The 13,031-nt window shown below is 41.6% G+C and overlaps 1 protein-coding gene across 6 annotated transcripts in view; it reads right to left on the reverse strand.

The window, feature by feature from the left end:
- Positions 1–13,031, reverse strand: part of LOC108436449 (histone deacetylase 4-like) — a 73,655-nt gene that overhangs the window by 11,999 nt on the left and 48,625 nt on the right. For 5 of the 6 annotated variants that reach the window (XM_017712950.2, XM_017712951.2, XM_037536508.1 and 2 more), the window contains 7 exons: positions 12,045–12,173; positions 10,332–10,444; positions 10,070–10,186; positions 9,168–9,354; positions 7,258–7,445; positions 1,591–1,779; positions 469–652 (listed from right to left, as the gene is read on the reverse strand). In XM_017712950.2, the coding sequence (XP_017568439.1) occupies positions 469–652; positions 1,591–1,779; positions 7,258–7,445; positions 9,168–9,354; positions 10,070–10,186; positions 10,332–10,444; positions 12,045–12,173 (1,107 nt within the window). The remainder of the gene's footprint in view (positions 1–468; positions 653–1,590; positions 1,780–7,257; positions 7,446–9,167; positions 9,355–10,069; positions 10,187–10,331; positions 10,445–12,044; positions 12,174–13,031) is intronic. The other variant, XM_037536507.1, reaches the window with a different exon arrangement.

A 13,031-nucleotide genomic window follows, 5' to 3' on the forward strand; every position in this document is an offset into this window, starting at 1 on the left:
CATAACGTTTATGTAGCTAAATTACTGTTTTTACAGTTTACTTAATTTATATGGTTGGATGGTTACACCACCGGACCCTTTTAGACTTTTGGAGACAAAAAGACACTGAAATGAATTTTATATGGATGCACTCAAGGTATCAGTGAACAATTTGATATATGCCATGTATTTATTAAATTATTATTTGAGAAAATAATGGACTTGGACAGAGAAAAAAATGTGATGGTAATGACAACTTTCAACAATCATTAGTTGTTTTAGTGAATCTTCCTTTTCTTTTAGGCCTGTACAATTTAGCACACTAACAGCTCACCTACATAAGAAATATTTCCATATTCAGCTCCACTTGAATATCACAAGATCAGCTGCTTGTGTCCCGACACTCAGAGCAGTTCTATGAAAAGGATCAGATATCTGTTCATCTGAATAACCACACCAGTCGCTACAGGTGATCAGAACTAAGCTAACCTGTAGTGAAGCGGGGTTTAGAGGGCGGCTCCTGTGCAGTGATGAAGGAAGCTGATGCAGGAGATGACTGGGCCCTGGAGAGCGGGCGGTGCCCGGGGAAACTGACTGACAGGCCAGCAGCCTCCATGGAGGCCTGGTAGTTCCTCAGCTGATGAATCCTTTGCTGCTCCAGCAAGAGCGCCTGCTACACAGATATTCAAGCACAAGACCTACAATAAACATAATTCTGGCCATGCAATCTGATTGGTCGAGAAGCGTTCTCACAGTACTAATATTTCGTCATAACATCGAGCGTTTTTCACAAACAGAAGATGGACACTTTTAAGATCACATTTGACCTACAGCCGATTTGGTCAGACTCTGAAGATGAGACTACACTAAATTCCCAAACTTTCATTACTGCTGAGCAAGCTTTTCAGTCGGCAGCTGTGACAGGAGAACATCTAAATATCCTCGAATTAGCCAGAAATGAACCGAATACCATTCTCCAAATGTGTAAACTCATCTTCAGAGTCTGACTAAACCGGACAGATCCATAAAACCGCAGCAGTAAAAGCTGCTCATGGTAATGACAGTTTCGTAATTTAGTGTAAGGACCTGGAGAACGAACTGCCGGCTGTGCAGCGAGTGAACGGAGCTCATTACTCCGACGTAGCAAAATGTATTAATTTCGTACTTTATTTATTTAACTGTTGCATAAAAGCAATAGGACACTCAAGGTCGCGTGTTATCACTATAACGTGATGTTATTTCGCAATAACACGCTCCCTGTCATGTTCTATTGCTTAATCAAACCATAACTTTCCAGAAATTCTACAAATAGATCGTATGACAGCATCACTTAAATACAAAAAAATGCTTTTTATAAGCATGTAACAAAATATCCACCAGGTGGCAGTCATAATCAGAACAAAAGTAGTGAATTCTGTAAGCATCTTGTGACAAAAAGAAGACATATACAGTATTTTGATTACAGGCAAGCTGTCTTAAAAAAATAAACAAAAAAAAACTTGGCTAATTTATTAAACATTCTATTATTTATAAAGTAATAATAATATTAATGGGAAATTTATTCATGCTTTTTCCTGCTGTATTCTGTCACTTATTGGCTCTTTCTCTAACCTGTCTGAAGAGTAACTCTTGCTCTTCCTGTCGTTCATCCTCCTGGGGGTCTGGGGGTTCCTGCTTGATAATGACACTCAGTGGCAGACCCTCCCCCTGGGCAGAGTCCTGTTGCTCCCTAAGCTCCTCCTCTGTCTCTTCAGGGTGGCTCTGATGCTGCCTTCCCACCTCACCAGGCTTTGTCAGTATCTAATGCAAGGGAAGAACACCAGGGACGATCAACCCCTTAATTAGCTCATGTTAATATTTTTTTCAGGAAACTGTAGAAGGTGATACCTTTTATGCTCCCTACCTACTAAAATGTACTGGAAATATGAATCATCAAGAAAGCAGTTGCATACAAAAAGCAGGCCAAGGATTAAAGCAGATGCAACTATATAAGGAGTAAATAGTGCGTTTATGTGAAATCCATCATAGCTCAAACAGCTGCATAAATCATCTGGTAACCCTTTCTGCACGCTGCCACAAAGCTGACCTCCCCAAAGCTGGGTTTTGTGACATAAATACTACTGTTTCATATCAGAATCAGATTTACTGGCCAATATCAGAAGCAGATTTATATCAGAAAGGGATTTAGTTCTGGCCATTGGTGACTATCTAGTATTAAATGCCGCGTACAGAAAATGTATAAATATTTTACGGACAACACACAACATGCAAACAGATTATGTAGGGACAAGCAACATACTTATGTGCGTGTGGCAGTGCAAACAACAATTCACAATCATGTATGGGAATGAAACCGTGGTACACAACGGTGTAAACTTAAACTGGGTGTTATAACCATGGCAAGACAACAGGAGTAGCTGTGGATGATATTATTGGTCAGCTATTAATAAGATGAGAAAAGCCTGAGGAAAGAAGCTGCTCTTGTGTCTGGTAGTCTTAGCACACAGGGTTTAGTACTGCCTGTCGGAGGGGAGGACCTGAAAATGTTCAGGATGCATGGAATCTGTAATGATCTTCTCTGCCTGTTTCCTGGTTCTTGGAGTGTATAAGTCCTGAAAGGTGGGCATTGGAGCACCAATGAATTTTTCAGCTGACTTTACTGTTCGTTGTAGACTGTTCCTATACTGTTTTTGTGGCTGGTCCGAACCAGACAGTGATGGATGTGCACAGGACAAGATTCTATGATGGTTCCCAGAAACATGAAAGTATCCACGGTTGACAACAAGGCTGTTGGATACCGTGAGGGGGTGCAATGCTGAGGGGCGTCAACTCCACTGTCTTGAGCGTGTTTAGCTCCAAGTTCTACTGAGCGCACCAGAGCACTAGCTTTTCAACCTCAATATGCAGACTCGTCACAATCCTGGATAAGTGTGATGACCGCAGTGTCGTCTGCAGGGAGTTTAACAGACTTCAAGTAGTTTAACAGTGCAGCCATTGGTGTAGAAAAAGAAAAGCAGTGGGGACAGTACACATCCTTGTTTTCTGCCTGTCGGGAAGCTGGTGATCCACTGACAGATGGCCCGAAATACAGTGAGCTGGGTGAGTTTAGAAAAGAGGATTTCTGAGATGATGGCGTTAAACACTGAGTCCACAAACAGGGCCCTTGCATATGTCCCTGGGCAGGCAAGGTGCTGCAAGATGTAGTGCAGTCCCATGCTGAATGCAGCATCCACTGACCTGTTTACCCGGTAGGCAAGCTACACGGGGTCCAGCATAAGAGACCTGTTCACAGATTAACATCCTACCATTTGTTAAACTGTGATACAAATCAAACTTTCCTAAACTGAACCAAACCAAAAACATCCAGGGCAAATTAAGCAGAGATGCAAAAGCATAGATCAGATTTTCAGCCATCACTGACATTCCCCTGTGAACCTACAGCCCTAGTGTCCAGCACCATCCAGTCGCTATGGCTACTGTCTGTGTCCCACACTAGATGAATGTTGAGCGGGTGCCAGTGTTGGCGGACGAAAGAGGCCCTGGCAAAGTGCCAGAGGAACATTACTGACGTCAGAAACACCCCCCACCTGTTGCCTCATCCATGTCCCCTGCTCTGAACAAGCTTCTCTTTTTTATCTGCCACCCCACCCCTCTTTGCTCTCCATGCTTCTCTCACGCTTGGAGCCAGAGGGAGCTTGGGATCTGGGTGTGCTTGCTGAAAGATTTATGCTCAGTGCCATGTGCTTAAATAAAGACAGCAAACACAGGCAAGGGCTTGCTAAAAGGCAGTGCTGTAGTGAAGCCTTACCTCAGCCTTTCTGACAGTGGACCCTGATAAATCTATTCAGCACCATATGTCTCGTTTGGCCCTCAAACCTACAGTCACATCCTCGAGCAGCACACTCGTAAACTGGTGCTCAGGACTGGTCTGGCAATGCTCTTCATATCCCCTCAGATATGATAATCACAAAGTGATGCTGCAGAAGCTCTTAGGTGCAAGGTAGACTGACATATCATTTCTGATATGTAATGCAATGTTCTTCAGTGGACTTGGATCACTGGTATTTAAGTCTTCTTCTTTGTCAATTGAGCTATTCTTATTACTAGTAAAAACTATGGACATTTCAGATTTGTATTACATTAACATAACGGGTTTTAATAATAATAATAATAGGGTTTTCGAAAACCCACCTCTATTGCACCCTGTGTTGTCTCGAATAGCACTAAATCCTCTGAATTAAGGAATTGTTCAAAGAGTTGAAATATGAATATTTCTACACTAATCAAATCAAATCAAATGTATTTGTAGCGCTTTTTACAACAGATGTTTTCACAAAGCAGCTTCAAAGAATTCCAGAAAAGACAGAGTTTTAACAAGAATGTAAAAAGCCCCGGTGGGCAAGCCAGGGGCAACAGTGGCAAGGAAAAACTCCCTCAGAGCTGAGGAAGAAACCTTGGGAGGAACCAGGCTCACCAGGGGGGGGCCCGTCCTCCTCTGGTCAGACTACCTACAGAGTGTTTATACTACTAATATTAATAGCAGTAATATTAGTAGTAGTAATAGCTGGGAGTCTATGAAAACATCAGTGTAGGGTGATTTAGGTTTACTAAGATCAAGTTGCTGCGCACTGAATTCATGTCATTAGACTGGCAGCCTCCTTAAGCAGATATTGGCATTGTGCATTTCCATGTACAGACTGAGGGTAGATGAAAAGGAGTCAGAACAACATAAACAGGTTTCCCTGCAGTTCTCTCTTCTTCATCTGATACTAACTGAAACACAATAGATCTTTCCTTTTAGCTTGATTTGAAAAGATCTACAAACATATTAGGCTAATTCAGTACAGCCTCAGCTTAATATCACTGCTAATAAACGAATTTAGGCTCTCAAAGTTGATTAATTAATTATTATTTTAATGTTGGTAACATTTGTCTGAGGACAGACAAATTTTCTTTCTGTTCAACTTCAAGCAGCCAGCAAAAAGAAGCCAACTTCAGCTTCATGGAGGATTGAAAGGCATGATACGAGGAGGTTTCTATTTTTGCTTAACAGCTGAATAACATTAACTTATTTTTGCTGTTTCACAGAACCAACAGGTCAGTATTTTTCGGTTAGTCCAGAACGCTGCAGCCAGAGTCTCACAAGAACCAGAAAGTTTGACCATATTAGTCCAGTTTTATCAAACCTGCACTGGTTACCAGTTAAATTTCGCATTGATTATAAAATTCTATTACTGACCTATAAAGCTCTAAACGGACTCGCCCCTCAGTACCAGAGTGACCTTCTCTCCCACTATGAACCATCATGCCTACTTAGATCACAAGGTGCTGGCTTACTACGAGTACCTAGAATTAATAAAGCTACATCAGGGGGGAGCTTTCTCATACAAAGCCCCCCAGCTTTGGAATAATTTCCCTGTTAATGTTCATGACTCAGACTCAGCCTCAGTTTTTAAGTCTAGGCTAAAAACTTACTTGTACAGTCAAGCCTTTGGTGATTAGTCTTCCCTAATTAGAATATCTGCTGCTCTGTTAATACTGTAATCTGTCATCAGTCACTCATTACAGAACTGACTCTACTTTCTTTGCCGAGTTGATCAGCTGCCCATCCTGTGCGTCTGACGCTGTTGCCTGTTCTGCCTTGATCGGGTGCCACTGCTCGCCAGCCTTCTGGACCGGCTTGACCACCACTGAGGTTCTAATCAAATTAACCACTGTTTTTTTCCCACTTTATACTACAATACTTTATACTAACAATGTTGGCTATCCGATGTCGACCAGAGGAGGAGTCTTGGCTCCTCTCAAGGTTTCTTCCTCTTTTAGGGATATTTTCCTTGCCACTGTCGCCACTGGCTTGCTCATGGGGGCTCGGACCCGGATTTTTCTTTTCTTTCTTTCTGTAACACTGATTGTTCTGTAAAGCTGCTTTGTGACAACACCTAAAAAGCGGTATATAAATAAACTTTGCTGATTTACATTTATTTACGTTTTACAAAGCATCCCAACCTTTTTTTAATTGGGGCTGTAAATGAATTTGGCTTGTATTAAACCACTGCAATATGTCCCTTCTAAATGTCAGCATTGGCCTATTTGCAGAGAGCAACATTCTCTAGCCAATACTGAAAACTTCCTCTACAGTGTGTATCCTGCACTGTTAACCACATAAAACAAACCGTCTGCAAAGCAAACTGAAGCGAGAGAGATAAATTCTGTCCACAGTCTACCTGAGACATTCTCCAGTGCTGATTCACTACAAGCTAACATTGGAACATACATTCTGCTGAACCAAACAAGGGTCACATTTCCTCTAGGTTACCATGGCACTGCTGCAATGTTGTCATCACAGAGCCTAGATGTTTTCCACAGTTATTGTGTCATATGTTTAGAAAAAAATGATGGATTTAATGAACTCACCTAGTTTAACAACAGATGAACAACACAAATGTACAGGTCCTGCAATAATATTCTGCTTACAATTGCTACACATAATGTTATTATGCCCAGTATTTATGCACAGCCACACTATTTTATATAGGTGAGCGGGGCCACACATTCTAGCAATCCCATAGCTCCATCACCTGATGTCTATTTTTCAAGATTCAAAGTTTTAATAAAATCAAAGTAATTTTTGTTCATCATGTATACATTTTGACAGAATTCACACTTAATTTTTTGTAATTACTGTTCTGGTGGCAGGAACACAGCATCATTTTGGAGCATACAAATTTAGCAGTATGTGCCTACAAAATTTCCTCTCATGCTGAGGCTGAACTGTTCATATGTAAATGGCAGGTCCTCCCGCTTACGCTGTGCCTCACTCCCATACAACTGTGCACATTAATATTATGACCTCTATGTTTCTACATGCCTTGTACGCACAGTTCTAGGGAGACAGACACAGGAACTAAGCTGAAATTTGATATTTTCACACACATCTGCTGATGCTGCTCATAGTGCATAAACATTTATAAAATGTAGAAATGTGGACTAAATCCATCAGGATTAGAAGTATGGAGAAATATAAACATTTTGAGGGTTACTCATGCAGTACAATTAAAATAATATAATCACAGTAGTCCAGTCTGATTAATCTGGAGCATATTAAATATATCATCAAACAACGGTTAGAAGCATGAGTCCAATCTAAACATCTGTCCGATGGCAAAACATTTTTAGACAGTATCTGCTCATGCCGATATGATTCTGATATATTTTTCCTTCCCTGCATAAAACTACACAGCATGCAAAGCCATAATCAGGTCAGGCAGATATGGTTACCTTGTTGATGTGAAGCTGCTGGAACTGCTGCTTATGTTTCTCCAGGAATTGCTGGTGCTGCTGCTGGACCACCAGCTGCTGGAGCGCCTGGTTGCTCTGGGGGAGAGGGGCGGACTGAGTGCGGCCCAGTGGTCGGTGCTGCCTCAGCTTGTGCAGGGCAGGAGGCTGCAGAGGAAGGGCACCTATGCCTGTAGACAGCACAGTGGTGGGTAAAAGGTTAGAGGGAGGCTCAACTTTTAATAAATAGCTTTTTAATAAATGAGCATGCTTTCCATCTTACAACTAGGTTAACTGATTTTAACTGTCATTATTAATCTTACAGCATTTATTACAGCAATATTACCGTGTGCTAAAAAATCTGGAAAAAATATACTTCTGTCATTGAGTCTGTCCAAACTTAGAATTTTGATGAAGAGTGTTTATGGTCTAAAATGTGAGCATCTGTGCATCTGCCTTTTATTTAGAAGTGGGCTGGCCACTAATGACTGTAAGCAAAAGGCAATGTGTTTTGATATTTTTATTTATATATTTAGTTTTAGGACTGGCAACCCCTCCAGGGTGTATCCTGCCTTCCGCTCAGTGACCGCTGGAATAGGCTCCAGCACCAACCGCAATCCACGAGGACAAAAGGTTCAGAAAATGTGTTTGTGTGTGTGTGTTTAGTTTTAGCAACTGAAATGATTACAAGATCACATTACAGGTTAGTACCTGAATGTAACAGGAATCTTTTTCTGCACAGTATAAATGAACTTTAAATAACTTTGAAGCAATCCAACAAGAAAAGAAATATATTATAATTGTTATGCAACACATGCTCCCTCCAAACTACTCAGATTTAGCATATTGCTCATCTGTAAGCTTGCTTAGTTCAACCAGTTACTCTTCAGAGCCCCCTCCTCGAACCTTGTAAAAAAACTGTACCAGACACTCTGCCAAAACATCCACTGATCCCCCGATTTCCTCACCCAACCAACATCAGGAGCAGTCAATGGCTGGCTCAATGAATGGCCGAACTGGCAGCTGAAAATAGCACTGGGAAGACTAGGAACATTGTCCTGGGTCACTGCACCGTTTTGGGTCTTTACATTGTTCTCCCTGCTGGCTCCCGTTCAGGGAATTAGAGATCCATTCTTTGGGGGCTTATGAGAGCATGGCAGAGCGAGGCTGGCTGGCATGCAGTGCTGGCGGGAAGAGCAACTCCCCCACCGCTCCTCCCCTCGGCCTGGCACATGGCGTCCCACAACCAGGACCGCCTGCCGGGGCCGCCTCGGAACACTGATCTGATTAACTGGAGGGTGGAGAGTGGAGGGGTCGAGGGGGGGGGGGGGGGGGGGGGGGGGGGGGGTGTGGAACCCCCCACCACACAGGGCCATGCAACAGATGCGAGTGGGACTGTTGGCACATATGAAGGCTTATGCAATGCCTAGATAGTGGTAATAGGGAAAAAGGGTCTTAGCTCTACGCCGATTGGAGGGGATGAGATGCTCTATACAAATTAAGGTTAATGCAGAAGTAATACACAAAACAGTTAGCAAGGCTTTAGGAATGAGCATGAATTTTAAGTAAATTAACTATGGAATGTAAGCTCATATGTCCTGCATTCCTCCTGAGCTGAGCAAAGTCATCCATATCAGAGTGCTTGGTTATTCCAAGAAAAAAGTAGTACAACAGCACTGTGAGCCTGGCCCATATATCATAATGTCTATCGATGTAATTTATTTATTTTTATATTGTTATGCTTAGCTAGGGGCTTTCATGCAGAGAGTGTCAGTGTTTTATAAACAATCTTCTGAGCTGATGACACTGCTGGAACTATAATGTATGGCTTTTCATTTGGAGCAGCAACAGAAGTTTGACACTGCACCCACTGATTTTGTGTTATTAAAAATGAACAGCTCCACCATACTCACCTGTGGCTAAGGGACTCGGTGTGGCTGATTGCTCCAAAAGAACCATGTGCTGCAGCAGGGCATTGTGTGAATTGGGTGAATCAGAAGTGCCCAAGTAAGAGGGCAGGTGGGAGGTGGCCAAGAACGGAGTGGTAATGGGTAAATTGGTCACGGACATACGTTCGCTGTCCTGCTGGGTAGATGTCACCTAGACAAGCAAATCAAAATCCAATTGAAATCATTTCAAAAGGTTATGTAAGAAAGTTACTGGCTATGACCCAACAAGGACAGTCAGTACTGGGCCCAAGAGAGCTGGAGGGCGAGGTGCCCAAAACATGCATTCCAAACAAACAGGTTCCCATTTCACAGTTACTGGGGCTTCATTTACTTGCATCCATTGTATATTTACACCAGTTTATTAAGTACACCTTGCTTGTATCTATACCTATTGGCTTTGCATGTAGCACCCAGTTTGAGCAACGTCTGAACTGCTATGTGAAACGCTATGTCACTGGCAAAAGATAATTCTTGCCTTATGAAAATCGCATTAGGCACGCAAGATGAAGTTATTATTATTTTACTGATGCCCAAAAAACTGCACCGGGTGTGTGGAAGCACTTACACATATCCACCTATATAAAAATTTCAATCAATGGCAATTTAATGTAATGTTTAATCCAATGTTTAATTCTATAACGTATATGTATATATGTATGTATTCTAATAAAGAGAGGTTGGGAAAAGGTCATGTACAATGAATAATGGTTGTTGTGGGTACATAAAAGCATACAAACATCATAAGTTCACCTCACAGAAAATATATTAAATCCAAGAAGAATACAGGACAGGGGCTAGACAATGTTGTTTGTCTACTTAACAAATGATAGCATCTACTAAATACATAAATACAAGGAGAAACTCACATTATTGGTAGCTGTGGCTGGCAGGCCCAGAGTGATGTTGGGTAGAGAAGGAGATGTGTACAGAGATAACTGGCTCACTGAGCCATCACGTCCAGTTAGCCTGTTTGCTAGAGATGACTGCACACACACAGAAAGAACCATCAAAAGAAGAAACATCTGAAAAATGATTCATTTAAAGGAAAGCCTAATATCTTGCCTGTTACTAGTGTATTCCTTGATTGAAACTTTTCTGACCTTCCATAGAGTCAAGAAGTATCTTTACCTCTGCTGAGCTGCTGGAGACAGCCACACTGATGCCATTCTCACACAGGTTGCTGTGTGAACTGTTGTTGGGGGAGCTGGGGCCTGATCCTGGGGCACTGCTACATGCAGAATCTGGACAACATGAATGAACTGTGACCAGGTGTAATACATTTTATACATACATTTTAAAAAGAGAGAGACACATGAAAATGAATGGAAGGGAATACGAATGGCTGGGTCTGTAAAGATCCAGGCCTCCGCCCAGTTCCTTATAGAACTGTTTAGGACACTGCCCACCTAGATCTTTTAATTAATAGGTAAAATGTGCAGTACTTTTTAACCGTAATCGATAATATGTTTAGGCTCAGGTTGGGCTGGTTTTGAAATGAGTGACTTTTGTGTCCATTGTAAAAAGTAATTTGGAGTTCTGACTTAAAAAGTAAGTAACCTGGCTGCTCTAAATATTTTTTAGGTAACAGAATGCAACTTACGGTGTTTAATTAACTTAATACTACTGTTCTGTTAATTTCCTAGTTTAGTGAACTTGGAATTTTAAAATAGCCATTTACTTTGATTAGTTACAATAATTATTGTTTTACAGTGGAGTAGAAATGTCCTTTTTACAGAATTTCTGGCACACACATCGTCACGATTGGCCCCTCCCAGTCTTCCTTGTGCTTGTGTTTACCTCCCACTCTTGTCCATGTGCTATTTGTTTTGATTCCTTCCCAGTCCTGCCCCCTTGTATCCAGACCCCCCCTGATTGTTACCACCTGTGTTCCACCTGTCTTGTGAACCATTGTTATCCCTGTTGTATTTAAGCCCTGTGTTTTCCCCTGTGTGTTTGCTGGTCTTTGTTTGATATGGTAGTGTGTTTGAAGTGTATGTATTTTTAGGTGTTTGGATTTCTGTGTTCCTTGTCATGTCTGTCCCTCCTGCTCTCCGTGTTGGCTCTCTGACCCAGGACAGCCTCAACCCTGATTATGGATTTGCCCTCAATAAATCTTGCTTTTCTCTGCATATGCGTCCGCCTCCTTATCGCTCCCACCCGTCACATTATGTATCACACTCTATCGCTCTGAATGTGACCCTAAATGAAACTGTGAAAATGAGCCTGAGTGAAATGAGTGATATGTTAACCTTATAAAGTTTGGGGCTGGTTAAACAAATCCTGTGAATTTAAGATTCATTCAACTCAACATTAGTCAGGATTCCATACTAGAATTAATGTTATCGGTGAGAGGGCATCTGGCATATCACTCATTATTGTGCACAACAAGCACTTTACTACTATAGTCTGTAAATGTATTAGCCTACCATACCTAAGTCTTCACAACATGCATCCGATTTTGACAGGATTAAATTTACTTGTGCAATGTTACAATTTACACTACTTGTAAAAATAAAACATAAATAAAATAACAATATTTATCAACCAGCAATCTTCAAAACAGAATATACTCATCACTGTTTTCTGTTAGTATTCAGTTTTTATTAGCATTTCATATACCGCCTCAACTTTTTTGGAATTGCTGTTTGTAGAAGCAACCGCTGGGATAGGCTCCAGCACCTCCCGCGACCCAGAAGGAGAAGCGGCTTAGAAGATGTGTGTGTGTGTGTGTGTGTGTGTGTGTCTGTGTGTGTAGAAGCGAGACAGTACAACAATATATCTTCATTTCCAAAATACATTTTATATCAAATGTGAGTGTTACACTCTGTGTGAGGATAGTACCTGCCATGTCCAAAGAGCGTTTCTTGGCAGTGCTATTGGGGTTGTCTCTCCTGCGCAGCAGTGGACTACTCCGCCTCTCTGTAACCTTCTGCTTCAGACGAGAGCGCACCTTCAGGTTCGGTTCCGATGCTAGTCAGAGAAAAGAGATTTACCAGGGTTTAGCAACGAGCCACAGAACAGTTGCACTGGACAGACTGCTCTTGTGCCTGGTGTTTATTTCATGTTGTTTCATGTGGAGAGGGCAAATTAAACCCTTTTGCTTTCACAATTTCTGCCATGGTCTGGTCAGCGTCTAGTTTTTGATCATCCAGTGTGGGCACCCACTCTGTGGCATCTAAAACTTACATCACATATCCAAAGAGAGTTCTGACATCAGCCTTTTGAACCATAGCTGGGTAAATTAACAATTACACAGGAGAAAAAAAACATTCCCGGTACACAGCAAAATCCCCACCACTGAATGAACTCAGTTGTTCATAATGTTACTGAGTCTTCAGACAGACACAACTCAACACTGCAGGTGTTAATTTAATGTTGGGGATACAGCTGTGCAAAAACGAAAAATGCAGGCATCACCTATCCACATGGTGAAATTAGACTCATAGTGTGGACAGTGCTAATTTTTTCATGTCAGTAAATTACAGGGAGAAAAAAGTGCCAGAGTTACTGGGTAATTATAAATAACGAGTGGTTTAGGAGGGACATGTTTGTTCTGTACTAAATAATCCAGGACACAGATCTTAACATATCCCTAATGTCCTGTATATACTTATGTCTTCAAGCAGGCCAATCACAGTGGACTTCGGGTTTATCAAAGACTAAATCACAAGCACCCTCTTTCTTCCATTCAGATCATTTATGTCACGTCAAGAGTTTGTTACAACAACATGCACTAGCTGCTGGATGGCAAATAAAGAAACTTGTTATTGGTTTTCTTTAATGGGCATGCTGAAAGAGCTGTCAAAAAACAATATTATTACAATACTA

This window comes from Pygocentrus nattereri, chromosome 30 (genome assembly GCF_015220715.1).
Source record: "Pygocentrus nattereri isolate fPygNat1 chromosome 30, fPygNat1.pri, whole genome shotgun sequence".
NCBI lineage: Eukaryota > Metazoa > Chordata > Actinopteri > Characiformes > Serrasalmidae > Pygocentrus > Pygocentrus nattereri.